We start from the raw sequence: 15,381 nt of genomic DNA, 5'->3' as shown, positions 1-15,381 counted from the left end.
TCGTCCGCCGCGGCCTCAGAGCCTTCGTCCGCCGCGGCCTCTGAGCCTTCGTCCGCCGCGGCCTCTGAGCCTTCGTCCGCCGCGGCCTCTGAGCCTTCGTCCGCCGCGGCCTCTGAGCCTTCGTCCGCCGCGGCCTCTGAGCCTTCGTCCGCCGCGGCCTCTGAGCCTTCGTCCGCCGCAGCCTCAGCCTGTGCTTCGCCTGGTCCCGCCTCGACTGGTCCTGTGCCCCGCCTGGTCCCGCCTCGACTGGTCCTGTGCCCACCGGGCCTCGGCCAGTACGCCTGACACTGGAGAGCCGCCGCCGCTGCTTTCCGCGCGGCCGGCCCCCTGAACTACTCCGTCGTCTCCTTCGCCGCCGCCGCTGCCTTCCGCGCGGCCGGCCCCCTGAACTGCTCCGTCGTCTCCTTCGCCGCCGCCGCTGCCTTCCGCGCGGCCGGCCCCCTGAACTGCTCCGTCGTCTCCTTCGCCGCCGCCGCTGCCTTCCGCGCGGCCGGCCTCCTGAACTGCTCCGTCGTCTCCTTCGCCGCCGCCGCTGCCTTCCGCGCGGCCGGCCCCCTGAACTGCTCCGTCGTCTCCTTCGCCGCCGCCGCTGCCTTCCGCGCGGCCGGCCTCCGGACCAGCTCTGCCACCTGTGCCACCTGCCTGGTCGGCCCCCCGACCGTGTGACCCGTGAACTCTGGTGCCTGTGGGCTCTGGGTCGGCCCCCTGAACTTTATTTTGACTATGGTCATGTGCTCCCGTGTTTTCTGTTGTTTATTTTGTTTCCCGTTCTGGTCCCTCCGTCCTGGTCCCCCGCCTCCCGCCCTGGGTGGGTTGTTTTCTGTTTTTGTTTCTCGGGTTTGGGCTGTCGGGAGCCAGCCCTTTAGGGGGGGGTGGTGTCATGGTCCTGGGCCATGTGGGCCCAGTATTCTTAGTTTTCATGTATTTTTGTATTTTGTTCCTTATTTAGGCCATGTTTTCTGAGTTGCCCTGTTGTGTTGTTCCCTAAGTGTTTTCCCTTCATGGCTCTCTCCCCCCTGTGTGCCCTCTATGTATTTATGAGCCCTCGTCTCCCTTTGTGGTTGTTTCATGTTTCCCCAGCCTGTTACGTCTGTGTTTCCCCGTGCTCTCTCTCCTCCTGTCTGAACCTCTGTGCCTGTACATGTCATGTTCAGTTCACCCTGCCCTGTCTCATTATGATTATCAGTGTCACCTGTGTTCCCCGTGTGTGCCCACTTTCCTCGTTTACCCTCTGTGTATTTCTGTCTGAGTCTCCCTCTGTTCGGCGTCGTGTTCTCCCTCATGTTGTGTGGATCTCCCTGTGTCTCTCTGCGTATGTTAGTTTACTTTTCCCAGTTTAGTTTTGTATTTCCTATGTTCTGCCATTCCAGCATTAAAGCTGTGATTTTGAGTTCATCCCCGTGTCTGTGAGTTTTGCTATTGGGTCCTTCTCCTGCCTGCCACACAACGTATCATGACAGATTTGTATTTGAAAGCAGCTAATAGTGCAATTGCACTATGAGTATTTATTACCTGAGACATGGTCTCTGTAATATTTTTGTAAACTATTTACTTTATATTTTTTCCCAGGAGCCCACAAAGGCCCAGAAATTATTTTTTTAAAAGAGCAACAATATTGAAAGCACCTTAAATGAACATAAAGTTGTTTTTCCTTGAATGTAAAATTATGCTTTGAGTATTTGGGGCTTATTTAGACTTTTTTTTTTTGATCAATATAAAGTGGGAAAGGGTTGTTTTTTTCTGTGACTCTACTGAAAAATTGGTATGACTATTTAAACAATCACAGCCTCTTAAATCCCACTTACCTGCTGAATTTACTGTGCATTCAATAATTTAGAAGCCTGGCAGAACTTTGTTTTATATTCTAGTGGAGATCCTGATGCTCCCTGTGACATTTAAGGAGGATGGAGTGATGCTGCCATACAAGCCTTAGTTTGAATGTGTGACTTGGTGTGTAACGTCAGTGAAAGATGGTACATAGACCCAATAAATGTAGATTATTATACTTAAAGTGGGAATTTGAGAAGGTTTTTGTTATACTTCTTATTTTTGGTACTATATATATATTTGTTTTATCCTCCCTTCAGTTTTTGTATGATTTTATTTTATTTTATTGTACCTGTAATATAGAAGGATTATGTAATACTGTGACAATGGTTAAGGAATTTCCACTGATCAATCTTTGTACATTGTGGAATTGATTGAAGTCATTAAAAAAATACAACATCATGAAAAGCTTCATGCTGTTCATAATAAACCCCTCAGTGCAATTACATTTTATTTCTATAGCACCAAATTACAACAAAAGTCTCAAGGTGCTTTATCTTGTAAGGTAAATCCATCCATTCTCTTCTGTTCATCCTTGTCAGAATCCCGGGGAGGCTGGAGCCTATTCAGCTACCATAGTTGTTGGGTACAGCCTGGACAGGGCTAGCACGGAAAGACAGGCAGCCATTTACACTCACACCTATGGACAATTTAGACTCACCAAATTAACCTAACCCCAATAATTACATGTCTTTGGACTGTGGGAGCCACGTGGGAGCCACGTGGGAGAATCCTCATAAACAGAGAGAGAACATGCAAACTCCACGCAGAAGATCCCTGGTCAGACAGTGGACTCGAACCCAGATCCTGTGAGGCAAGTGTTAAAGAACTGGAAAATTGACTTTCATCTGACAAGAGGACTTCGGAGCAACAGTCCATTTCTTCTCTTTTTACCAGAAGACCAAAAAGACACTTTTGACATTGGAACTCATTTCCTAAAGACATCTGTGTGGTGACAGAGACCTCCATCCACTCCTTGTGAAGCTCTTGCAGGTTTTTGAACCAACCTTTCTTAACAATCCTCTCAAACCTGGAGTCACCTCTGTCGCTTTTGCCACAATTTTCCCTTGCAGTCAATTTTCTATAAAGATGCTTCTTTACAGCACTGTGTGAACAGCCAGCCTTTTCAGCAGTGACATCTTGTGGCTTGCCCTCCGTATAGAGGCTGCTCATGATCATCATCTGGACAACAATCACGCCAGCAATCTTCCCCATGATTGTGGTTGTGTGTATTGAACTAGAACAAAAGATGCATATTATTTACAGTATACTGTGTGACTAATAATTTACTCAAACTCTAAATGAAATATTCTAATAATTTGTGAAAGTGGATTTCTGATTTTTGAGACCTAAACATCAAAAGTAAAACGATAAAGGCTTAGAATATTACAATTAATGTCAAATATATAAAGAAATTAAATTATGAAAATTTTGATTTTGTTGAGGAAAAAACTTTTCATTATAGTCTTTTAGTTTTTTAGATGCTATAACACGACCAAAGGATATAATCAAAGTCAGTATGTAGTCACTTCATGATTTCTTTATTGGCATCAGCAAAAAGTGGTAAACATGCATTTGTTCTCCTAAATCCAGTTGCATCTCTTCCAGTAGTTCCAAGTAAATCACAAAACATCTTCTCATGAACCATGTTAACTATCTAATAATATTACTGCACAGTATCATTAGATAATTTTGGCTAACCGCTACAATTATGCATAAATGCCCTTTGCGTTTTATCAACCCTGAATATCAGTCCAAAGTAAGGAAAATAAACTTCATATCCTACAGCCCCTCAAAAAACTTGAAAGAATTTATAAACCTGTTTTCAGGAGCGTAAACTGACAGATGTGTACTATAGTTCTACTCATACAACACGAATAATACTAAGTTTTCATTTTTCACTACAGTAGCAGTTTGTTTGCAGTCTCTGGATATTATTTTACTGTCCAACACAAGTGATCTTAACAAAATGTTGGCAAACTCTTGAGCATTGTTGCATTGCATAAGCAGTAATTATCAGATCAGAAAGACATTGTACATAGGTCCTTTAAACCACTAAGAAAAAAAATGTACAGTCGGCAGTAAGGTTCAGAAATGGCAGATACACAGGTTACACAAAAAGGCAAAACTACGGACACCGTTTGCCATGCAGGTTAGAAACAAAAGCTTCACACTGGCCGTTATCATACTGTCGATGACAGATGGGTGCTTTTATGTGAGTCAGCAGTGACGGTGGGACGACCAGGTGGCTCAGGGTTTCTAAAATCATATCCTCTTTCCTCTTTTCCTGCTTTCTGGACAACTTAAACAACAATTAAACACTTTGACAGCACAACTCTCAAAATAACTATATGTCTCTACCTGTTTGAAATGTGGCGCTACACATTCATCTGTCTATGGCTGGGACTCTCTGCAAATCAGAATTAAGAGGCCTTCCTCTGGACTGAAGCAGTTAGTTCATGTATTCGTTAGATTGTCTGTAAGTGCCTGCTCGTGTGACTTAATTGCTGTGCATATTATTACTAAAATGCCACCTCTATGCCTGTGGTATAAACATTCTGCTTTTTCAGTCCGGATTTAAATTTTTACCTATTTATGCAGTAGAAATGTGTTGCAGTACTCCTACTACCTTTCCCTGAATCACTTCCTCCTTTCCTAAACTCTCACACAGTCTCTTTCCCTATTTTGCATTTCTCTTTTCTTGTTATCACTGGAGGTTGCAGAAAAAAAAGACTTAAGTGAGTGAAAGTTAGACAGGAAAGGGAAAAAAATACCAATCAAAGCCTACCAGGTAAAAGTGGAAGAAAGCTTTTAGCTACAATGCTTTGGATCACAGATACACACAAGCACAAACAACAGAAACTAGCATAATCTTAATCTAACATGACCTTGTGTTAGTAAGTAGCAACTGTGGAAGTAGCAGACAGAAGATGTGTGTTAGTTATGCATGTCAGTATCAATTTACAAATGTTGAACTCTCAAAAAAACGTCATATGAATAAGCTTTGGCGTACTCGGTGTAGAAAGACTCTTCTGTACACCCCCCACCAGCGTGCTTAGCCCCACGTGTTCTCCCTCTACCTTCTTTCCTTTTCTTCCTTCCTTCCTCTTTTGACTCTGCCTGCTGTGTCCTTCAATAATACATGAGGTGCAGAGGCAGCGGAGAGTGAGCAAGAGTTCAAGTCAAAACAGTGGAAGAAAGCAGCAAGGAAAGGGAGGGAAAGAGGACGAAGAGAGCAGAGACATCTATAAACACTAATGTAATGTTTAAGTGCAAGATGGTTTGATGGAAGACTGTGTGAAGAGAGGAAGGAGAGGACTGACAAAATTGAGGAGCAGCGCTTGGGTTTCTTTTTTTGCCTCTCCCCTCTCATATTATCCTCAAGTCCATATTCATCTGTACTGATGAGCTGAGCTCAGTGAAAGAAGTATACTGTGAATTAAAGAGAGAGGGAAAGAAGTAATTAGTTTAATGGGTCTGGCAACACGTCATTAAAACTAAACGGGCAGAGGACACACTGACCTCTCCTTATGCAGGAATGTGGGGTTGTTAAAGACGAAATAATATTATGCTAGTGTTGTCTTATATGTATAATATTGATGGGGTTTTTTTACATTAATAAAAAACCCCATCAGTATCAGTTCTAACACTGATGTATTAGTGATTTCTAAATTTCTCACGTGTGCAAGTGGAAATAGCCATGCTGAGTGGGAAGTCGACGCATGATGATTATCTACATTTTGAAAGTAATCAGTTAATTGTGGAAATTTTTGCATCGGTGTCAGAATGAAACTACTTACAGAATATGATTCCAACCACAATAACTCCAATGATACCCATCATGATCATCATCTGAAAAAAAGAGATGAAAATTTTAGACTTCATCCTTTTACAGAAGAATACACGAAGCTGTGTTTTTAGGGTTTCACTATGTTCAAACAGAATAGAAACCAATCTGAACCACAAAACAAAACAATTATGACACTTAAAAGGCTCTTTGTGTTTGTTGTGGCTTAGTTATACAATCCCCTCAGTGTTTAGAGTGAAAACTCCACAATAGCAGATGCCTTTCTCCCATTTCCCCTGAGGTATCACTTCAGTGCTCTACAGCAGCTCATTAACAAATTCCTATGTTGTCCTCTATTCTCTCTGCATGCCAGAACACATACTAATAGGAATTTGTTCATTCTAAGTCAGATGATACCATAGGTTTCTCTCTGTTTTACCAATCTGTGTAAAGGAGCCACAGTAATGCGCCCACCTTGCAGTTCTTCCACCAGTACTTGTTTTTTAGCTTGGCTGCGCAGCTTTCAAACTGGGAGGCTCCAGCTTGGAGAGCGTCCGCTCTGTCATCCAGCTCTGAAAGCTTCTGGTCCCTTTCCAAAACCTTGTCCACATTCACCCGCATGATATCCACCACCTAGACCAATCCAGCAAGGATGAGAGAGCATTTTTTTTTTTTTTTGGGGGGGGGGGGGGGTAGTAAAGGAGGAAAATAGATGGGAATGTCGTTTTCGTAAGTGGTAATTCTTCTGCAGTTTGTTGCTCATGCATATTTTACATCAGTGACTTTCTACACAGAATGCATTCTGACCCAGAAGCTCAGAACAGCTCACCTCTTCCACTTGGGCCTGAGTCTGTTGTAGCCTGCGGTTGCTGCTGGTATTGGGAGGGCCAGGAGGTGCGCCAGCTGGGGCTCCATCTGCGCCAGGGGCACCTGGAGCTCCAGGAGCTCCAGCTGGTGGGGCAGCATCTGGGGCAGACCTGACCAAGCACAACAATGAGAGTTTTGTGAGAGAAAGAATTGGATGAAGTCAGAACATTTCACATTCAACAATGGATAGGTTTTTATAAAAATCTGAAAAGAAACTTGAAATATGCTGAGAAGGAAAAATGCCCTGTCTAAAGGCTTGAAAGAGTCAAGAGTGTAATTTGCAGGAAGGGAACCTGCAAATCGCAAACGTAGGCAGAGATGTTAGCAAGAAATGATGAACTAATGGGTCAGTGAGAAAGGGGCGCATAAGAGAGAGTGGGGGAGAGGTTTTTAAAAAAGCTATGTAGGCCACAGGATGGCGGTGGATGAGTAAAGAGAGAGAACGTTTTGGGGAGGAAGAAAAAGAGAAGGCAGATGTTGCTCATGATGGATTACAGAGAGATGGTTGGAAGTGAAAAGAAAAGGTGAGGCAGAACTGAGGAAACGGTTAATCCAGCAGGAGGGGAGAGGAAGGACAATTAAACCTGAGCAAAAAACCTCTGCAGAGGCAGCTGCCAGTTTAATATATGATAAACTAACTCCTGCAGGATGAAAATTTACAATATTTTTAAGAGAAATTCTGCATTAAGGAAGCTACTGATAACCCAGTTTCCTTTAAAAATTCACGTTTTACAGCATTAAACAGATGATGACCCCCAAGTCCCACAAAAACCTTGTAACTCATCCAGCACCACAAAACACGCTGCTTTCTATTAAATCTGACACAAAAACATCCAAAACAACTCATTCAGCCCCGTCTCGGGCTTTGTATGAGACAGAAGTCAACCTCTGAATACATAATTCAGCGAAGCAGTGATGGAATATTTTTCGCTTGCGTCAGCAAAAACCCTTCAAGCTGAAAGTAAATCATCTCACTTCGGACCGCCAGTGGAAGAAAATAAAGAAATGAACACGTTTCAATGTGGGTTCTTCCGCCACCACATATTAGATATCTGCTTTTGTTGTTTTTTTTTTTCTTTTCTTTTCATTTTTTTAAGAGCGCAATGGAAAAGCCGCATTAATACTCACATCTTCTATGCAGCTGTTTGAACTGACTCACGGGCAGCGGAGGAGGGGTGACTGGCTGTGAGGCAGGAGGGTCTGAAGTACAAAGCGAGAGAGAAAAAAACCCCAAAAAGACAGAAGAGACGAAAAAGCGGAGGCACGTGTGCAAAGGAAAGTCCAGATGCTTAATTAGTAAACAGACTGAAGTGGCGCACTGACAGTAAACTGAGGCGGAGGCTCTTGGCGCAGTGGAGCCGATCTTCTAGCGATGCTTTTATACTGCAAGCCGTCACCAAAAGTACTGCAGTACTGAGACACGTATACAGGTCGGGTGATAATTCACTGTGTGACCAGATTAGTGGGCAGGGAATGAAAAAGGAGCGATGCCAGCTCAGGAAGGAAGTACTTCCAAATTATAATCCATGCAAAAGAAATCCACGGATGTTTGTATTCTTGCAGAGCTGCATCCGGCTCCTCCAAGTGATGCTCCCCTCCTAGATCCTGAGACGCAGCACTGATTGGCTGGTTGTTGAGTTGCCTCTTCTGAAAGCTACTGACAGAATACCTGCGATTGAAATAAAATAATAATAATAATAACAACAATAAAGGGGGAAAGTGCAGTCACAGAGAAATCGGTTGTCTCTGATTGCCTCCTTCACTCTCTCTCTCACTGCGCGCTGTATGCGAGGTACGCGAGTTTTGTCCGTGCAAAGTGGCTCTGTGGGCAACTGCAATAATGCGTCTCTGCTCCTGCCTTCACCACTTGGACTCGTAACGACAGTGCGGCACCCCCTCCCCTCCCTCCCTCCCTCCCTCTCTCTCCCCTCACACTTTGCAGTACTGCAGCTCTGTGTCGGATAGGGCGGCGGGACGACACTGCGGTACCGTGAATGCCTACAGAGTGTTGACTCGACTGTTTCCTCCCTGGCCTGGGATTCTCCCAGCTCCCTCCTCTTTCTGATCCTGTATCCCATTTCCCTTTGCAACGGCTTTCGTTTGAAAACTAATGGAGTCCTACATCTGAGCCTACCTCTACTATGCTTATATTTTGAATCAAATCTTATGCATATTAAAGTGAGCGGAGTTAGAAAAAGCCTCACGGGAAATAAAAAAGGTCAGTAGAGCAATGAAGTGAAACATACTAGAATGTGACGCTCTTCAGATGTTAAAAAGAAAATTACAGTTAAGCAGTATGTCCAAAAGGTCTTGTTTAGGATGTCACATTTAGTCTCATTGAGACTAAATGTGACCTTTTCAAGGTTCCTTACAATAACTTGCATTTGTCTAAGCTGCAAGAACAGCTTTGAAGAGTTTATTCAAAATTTGATGACGTATATGGAGAAAAATTAAGAAGTAATCTGTTTTGCAAATACATTTGCTTTTTGTCCCATGACACTATGGAGACAGATGTTTTTTTGCACACTGGGGAAGTGCTTTCCCTGTTTTAACACAAGTGCCCACATGAGGAACTTCACCTGCACTGAGCCTCCACCTCCACCCTATCAAACACCCTGGGAGTGAACTGGAGTGTGGGAAAAAGCCTTCTTATGGTTGAACACCAATGAGCGAGCTCAGCAGTGCTCTGGAGTAGGAGAAAATTGCTGCATGCAGAGTCCACTGTCTCACTGAAACTCTTCTCAGACAATGGAGTCCCATTAGCCTTGAAATGGTAGATCATGTGCATTATGTTTAGGCATTTCCATTGTTTCAGACATAACATTAAAACCATCTGCCTAATATTTTGATCCTAAAAAACGAACAAACAAAAAAACACCAACCCCACAGAAACTCTGAGGCTGTCCTGTGGCTTCTGTGAAACCTGTATTGGATTAGCTTGGGGGAGTTTGGGGAGCAAGTTTGCAGAGCACACTAACACTTCTATTGTGGAGGACCTTGGCTAAAAGCTTGGTTTGTAACAATGTAATACCTTCGGTGGCACATGCCAAAGTAACATCATAGTACAATCAGGACCCAAACTTACCCATCAGCTTACTGCGATAACGAGATGATCAACAGGCGAGGCAAATGTATTCACACAGCACAAAGACTAGTCATTCAAGGTCCTTTACAAGGTGAAACTATTACTCGCTTCACTTGATAAAAGTTAAAGCTCTGAAAGTTTCTCAGACCTCAAACTAACTCAAGAAACCCTCCAAATGATTTTTGTATTAAACGTCTGAATTTATCAGTTACTTCAACAGGTCATTTCATCCTAAGCTTTTTCTGACTTTTGCACTAGAGCCTATTTTCACGAAGTAATCCCATGATATCATTTTTAATTACAGACTGACTAGTTCAGCTTTATCTGAATGTTCGTTGGGTCTCGAGGAATAAAAAGCCACAAATTCCAGTCCATTTAAAATTTATTTTCAGGTTTTAGTAGCATTTATTTTGAATCAGTTACTGATAAGAAATGAATAATGCACATTCAGTCTGAAACACACAATAACCTAGAAAAATGGAAACAGAGCACAGTGACAGCATGAAATCACACCAACAGACTGACACAGTCCTTCTTGGCTGCTCTGCACTTTGTTCAGCATTAGCGATGTTTGCCAGTGCGGTTGAAGCGTCTATAGAGGAAGCGTATCCTCTTTTCCAAGTTGTGCCTGTCCTGAGTCATCATTCTGTCTCCCACCATCTTCTTTTTTCTAATTGCCCGCTGCAGTTCATTACCTTTGAAAGCTTTCAGCCAGCAGGGGGCAACAATTAGGTCTTTAGGATGAGCTTTAAAGTCCCCTGTAGAAAGAGCACGAAGAGAGAGAGACAGTTTATGTGAAAGAAAAAAAAAGTGTGCTGTGGGAGAGGCAAAACTGGTCAAATGAACAGCAAAGCAAGGCACCATATCAGATTAAATGTCGGATCATCATAGATTTGTTCACCTACGCTCATACCCAGCTTATCTTATCACACCATCTCCTGCCAATTTACTGTGCAGATGTTGAGAATACTGTAAGACTGTATGCACACACGCACACGCGCACACGCGCACACACACACACACACACACACACACACACACACAGTCAGCCCTTAAGACAAGTTAAGTTACTCATTATGACTTAGAAACAGCAAACTAACCATCCAACAGTTGTACAGTACATCCTCTTAATTTTCTTGGATGCTGAGGATACTCACCCAAGATTCCTATGTTATCATAAACTCCATACATGCTCCTCTTCTCAGTCCATCTGTCCACCTTTTTCGGCTGAGGGATGGCGTGCATCCTGATCTGACAGCATGTACCTGAAAACAGCACACAGTAGCACAAAGTGCTTGTTCACATTTGGGGAAAATAGTCTATTTTGTTCTCTAAACAATTTGCAGATTACTCGATGTGCTCATTCACATTAAATGATTCAAATCAAAGGTATCAAATACAAAAGCTAATGTACACTTTATGCACCATGTTGTTCACAGACTCAATGAATCAGCATATATATGGCTCCATACATACAGTACAAATAAACACATAACATTTCTTCTACTCCCAGACAATTAAATTATTTGAAAATATTTAACATCCAGGTTACTAGAAAATTATAAGAATAACTTTACCAGGTAGCCATATTGGAACAGATGTTTACTAATGACTCAATAGATACCAGAGAAGCTTTTTAAACACACTCATGGGAAAAGTGTGATTCGTGCACCGCAGGTCCGGGGTGGTTTGAGTTTGTTCTGTTTCTTGTTGAGGAAAATATAACTGTTGTTCTTGACAGCAGAGGTCGCTCACGACTTCAATTTCTATGTGAACCTAATTTTTTGTCTTGTTTATTTGGTAACGTGTAATTGCTTAGAGCTTTAAAAAGGTCGTGTTCATATCGTGCTGGTCTGACTTGTGGACGACATTTAAATGATTCGAACATGCGTGACTTTATTTGAACAAATAAAATGAGGCAGTGCAAAGAGTAAGCAGGTCGTCTTTTTGGAGTCCACATAAATGTTTCTACACAAAATATCAGATGCGACAAATGCTCATATAAAAACATGTTGGAATGTGGAATGTTCAGTGAAGCAGGCAGATAGAGCAGATATTCCTTTTACTAGCTCATCTTTAAGTTATCTTAATTATATCCTACAAGTGTCCAACTGTTCCCGGTGAACATTTCATCATGATATTGAATGGAATATGCTAACACACCATGTGTTTGTCGGGCAGTGTAGGCCCATTTCTACTGAGCTGAGAGCGACTAAAAAGTGAGAATGGAGGGAATGATTCATGAATATCCATCACAGCACGCATCAGCATCATAGCTTCAATGTCCTCTTTCTCACAACTGATGATGATGTTGATGATCATGAGAGGTAGTGCCGTTAACTAGAGGTTGTAAACACAACTAACTGGCAGTGACGGAGTGATGACAGGGTGGCTTGGGGTTGCAGTTTTGCCGCCTCAGCTTCAAAGAAACAACTCAGGCTTCTGTAAATGACACTGATGATATTTCTGAACAACAAACACTCGGTGTGGAGAAAATGTTTTTTTATATATAGATATAGATAGATATGCAGTTTTGGACTATTGGACAATTTCTGGTCTTTTTTTATTTTATGCTAACTGTGCATACTTTTTACCTTACAGTGGCACATATTACACTAACAGTGTAAAGAGTGACATAAAATCCACAGTCTGTGCACTACTCTCAAAAACAGTGCTTAAATGAGGCCAGCCTACATTAAAACTACCCTGCATTTGGAGAAAAATATATAAAGAAAAATCTGTCAAACTTATAACTCTTAAAATGCCTTAAAATAAAAATAAATACAATAAAAGTTCAATTCATGTCACCATAATTTAACCCAAACAACAGAAATGCCTCCCCTTTTTAACCCCTACTCCCATTTTTTTGGGTGAAATTACAGTGAAATTCCCACTCAAATCAAATTTAGAGAGGTTATGCACTGACTGGACAAAAATCCCCTTTTTCTGATTTATCAAGCTATCTTAACTCTTTCCCCCACACCTGTATGTGTTTTGAATCCCATATATACGCACATAAAATAAAAGATTAAGTTTAACAACCATTAAAATGTGTTCCAGGTTTTTCTAATGAATAGCCCTAGTAATACCACGTAGGAAGAGATTAACCCCACTAACTTCTGATGGACATCTAGTCATTTTGTTCAGGAAGCCCTATATACAGTGGGGCAAAAAAGTATTTAGTCAGCCACCGATTGTGCAAGTTCCCCCACTTAAAATGATGACAGAGGTCAGTAATTTGCACCAGAGGTACACTTCAACTGTGAGAGACAGAATGTGAAAAAAAAAAATCCATGAATCCACATGGTAGGATTTGTAAAGAATTTATTCGTAAATCAGGGTGGAAAATAAGTATTTGGTCAATAACAAAAATACAACTCAATACTTTGTAACATAACCTTTGTTGGCAATAACAGAGGTCAAACGTTTACTATAGGTCTTTACCAGGTTTGCACACACAGTAGCTGGTATTTTGACCCATTCCTCCATGCAGATCTTCTCGAGAGCAGTGATGTTTTGGGGCTGTCGAGCAACACGGACTTTCAACTCCCGCCACAGATTTTCTATGGGGTTGAGGTCTGGAGACTGGCTAGGCCACTCCAGGACTTTCAAATGCTTCTTACGGAGCCACTCCTTTGTTGCCCGGGCGGTGTGTTTTGGATCATTCTCATGTTGGAAGACCCAGCCTCGTTTCATCTTCAAAGTTCTCACTGATGGAAGGAGGTTTTGGCTTAAAATCTCACGATACATGGCCCCATTCATTCTGTCCTTAACACGGATCAGTCGTCCTGTCCCCTTGGCAGAAAAACAGCCCCATAGCATGATGTTTCCACCCCCATGCTTCACAGTAGGTATGGTGTTCTTGGGATGCAACTCAGTATTCTTCTTCCTCCAAACACGACGAGTTGAGTTTATACCAAAAAGTTCTACTTTGGTTTCATCTGACCACATGACATTCTCCCAATCCTCTGCTGTATCATCCATGTGCTCTCTGGCAAACTTCAGACGGGCCTGGACATGCACTGGCTTCAGCAGCGGAACACGTCTGGCACTGCAGGATTTGATTCCCTGCCATTGTAGTGTGTTACTGATGGTGACCTTTGTTACTTTGGTCCCAGCTCTCTGCAGGTCATTCACCAGGTCCCCCCGTGTGGTTCTGGGATCTTTGCTCACCGTTCTCATGATCATTTTGACCCCACGGGATGAGATCTTGCGTGGAGCCCCAGATCGAGGGAGATTATCAGTGGTCTTGTATGTCTTCCATTTTCTGATGGTTGCTCCCACAGTTGATTTTTTCACACCAAGCTGCTTGCCTATTGTAGATTCACTCTTCCCAGTCTGGTGCAGGTCTACAATACTTTTCCTGGTGTCCTTCGAAAGCTCTTTGGTCTTGGCCATGGCGGAGTTTGGAGTCTGACTGTTTGAGGCTGTGTCAGGTGTCTTTTATAGAGATGATGAGTTCAAACAGGTGCCATTCATACAGGTATCGAGTGGGGGACAGAAAAGCTTCTTACAGAAGACGTTACAGGTCTGTGAGAGCCAGAGATTTTCCTTGTTTGAGGTGACCAAATACTTATTTTCCACCCTGATTTACGAATAAATTCTTTACAAATCCTACCATGTGAATTCATGGATTTTTTTTTCACATTCTGTCTCTCACAGTTGCAGTGTACCTCTGGTGCAAATTACTGACCTCTGTCATCATTTTAAGTGGGGGAACTTGCACAATCGGTGGCTGACTAAATACTTTTTTGCCCCACTGTATGACAGAAACCGCTCGGGTCAGAAAAGAGAAACAGGGCTAATAGGGGTCCAAGGAGGAAAGAGTTAAAATCCCTATACAACTTTGAAAGCTTGATTTCATGAGATCCCATCCCTAAGATAGTTTGAGTCTAACTTGTTTTTTGTTACTGAAATCAAGAAAATTCATGCAGGCACACGCAGAATGTCACATTCACACCGACATTCGTACAAACATGTTTTAATCTGCGCCAAGTGCATGCTGTCTTATTTCCAAGGATACTTTGGCCGAAGCAATCAGGGGTCAAACCAGAAATCTTCCGAGTAATAGACGACTTGCTTTACTTCCTGAGTTCAGGTTACCAGTTGCTACTGGAACCAGTGAGACAACTCACCTGTAGAAATGGTCCTGACGGTGTGCAGCAGCGTCCCAGCAGACTGACAGTAGGACGCCCCAGCTCTCAGCAGACCTCCCAGCAGAGACATGTCCACAGTTTTCTGCCAGAAGTTGTTAACAGATCATTTAGATGAAACTTGAAGTCAACGCTCATAAAATTCAGAGTATTTTTTAAAGTTTACTGTTCCTTCTTTAAACACGGCATCAGTTTCTTTAACCATCTTTATGGTGACCCTTAGCTTTAGCTTCAGCTAGCACATTACATCGAAGTCAGTGTTTCGACCATTACCTGTTTCCACGCGTGTTCAGAATCTTATGCCACTCGAGTCCTTTGTTTATATCGCAGCTAAGGATCACTTACGAACATGCAACGCTTTAGAATGTTTGTTATTGACGCTTCGACATGCTCTGTGTGGCGGCTTCCATCTTTACTCTGTGTCCCATAATTCAACGCGGCAGTACCGTGTTGTCTGTAGAGAAGCGCAAAGGAAGAGTTTTATTATTGTCTTTGCAACTTTTTACTACGAATTCTACCCAGTAGGGGGAGATAGGCCTGTCGATACCCGAGTAAATAGGTAAGTTAAGTTTATTTAAAGCGCTTTATACAGAAAACTGGGAATAATCACAATAAACATTAAAACTGTTAAAAGTGATAGAGAATTAAAAAAAACAGTTATA

The 15,381-nt window shown here is 42.6% G+C and overlaps 2 protein-coding genes across 2 annotated transcripts; both read right to left on the bottom strand.

The window, feature by feature from the left end:
* Positions 1-3,353: 3,353 nt before the first annotated feature.
* Positions 3,354-8,359, bottom strand: LOC146659280 (synaptobrevin-like). The gene is made up of 5 exons (XM_085423274.1): positions 7,610-8,359; positions 6,444-6,591; positions 6,089-6,247; positions 5,628-5,679; positions 3,354-5,259 (listed from the first exon to the last, which is right to left on the bottom strand). Coding segments are annotated over exons 1-5 (378 nt in total). The 5' UTR covers positions 7,612-8,359; the 3' UTR covers positions 3,354-5,242.
* A 1,576-nt stretch (positions 8,360-9,935) lies between these two features.
* On the bottom strand, positions 9,936-15,169 carry mrpl51 (mitochondrial ribosomal protein L51). The gene is made up of 4 exons (XM_085423273.1): positions 14,993-15,169; positions 14,702-14,804; positions 10,724-10,831; positions 9,936-10,324 (listed from the first exon to the last, which is right to left on the bottom strand). The coding sequence occupies exons 2-4, from the start codon at positions 14,790-14,792 to the stop codon at positions 10,128-10,130; spliced, it is 396 nt and encodes a 131-aa protein (XP_085279399.1). The 5' UTR covers positions 14,793-14,804; positions 14,993-15,169; the 3' UTR covers positions 9,936-10,127.
* Between the last annotated feature and the right edge of the window lie 212 nt (positions 15,170-15,381).

This window comes from Rhamphochromis longiceps, linkage group LG11 (assembly GCF_057381845.1).
Source record: "Rhamphochromis longiceps isolate RC_006_pf linkage group LG11, R_longiceps_female_GT1.1, whole genome shotgun sequence".
In the NCBI taxonomy this organism is placed as follows: domain Eukaryota; kingdom Metazoa; phylum Chordata; class Actinopteri; order Cichliformes; family Cichlidae; genus Rhamphochromis; species Rhamphochromis longiceps.
This window is presented reverse-complemented; position numbering and strand designations above follow the sequence as displayed.

What these genes read in the sequence shown, in the direction of transcription:
- LOC146659280 (XM_085423274.1), bottom strand. An exon ending in CTCAGGCCCAAGTGGAAGAG is followed by an intron (nt 6,248 to 6,443) that starts GTGAGCTGTTCT and finishes GGATTGGTCTAG; the next exon opens with GTGGTGGATATCATGCGGGT. An exon ending in ACTGGTGGAAGAACTGCAAG is followed by an intron (nt 5,680 to 6,088) that starts GTGGGCGCATTA and finishes TCTTTTTTTCAG; the next exon opens with ATGATGATCATGATGGGTAT.
- mrpl51 (XM_085423273.1), bottom strand. Translation starts at nt 14,792, where the DNA reads ATGTCTCTGCTGGGAGGTCTGCTGAGAGCTGGGGCGTCCTACTGTCAG. An exon ending in CGTCAGGACCATTTCTACAG is followed by an intron (nt 10,832 to 14,701) that starts GTGAGTTGTCTC and finishes TGCTGTTTTCAG; the next exon opens with GTACATGCTGTCAGATCAGG. An exon ending in TGATAACATAGGAATCTTGG is followed by an intron (nt 10,325 to 10,723) that starts GTGAGTATCCTC and finishes CTCTTTCTACAG; the next exon opens with GGGACTTTAAAGCTCATCCT.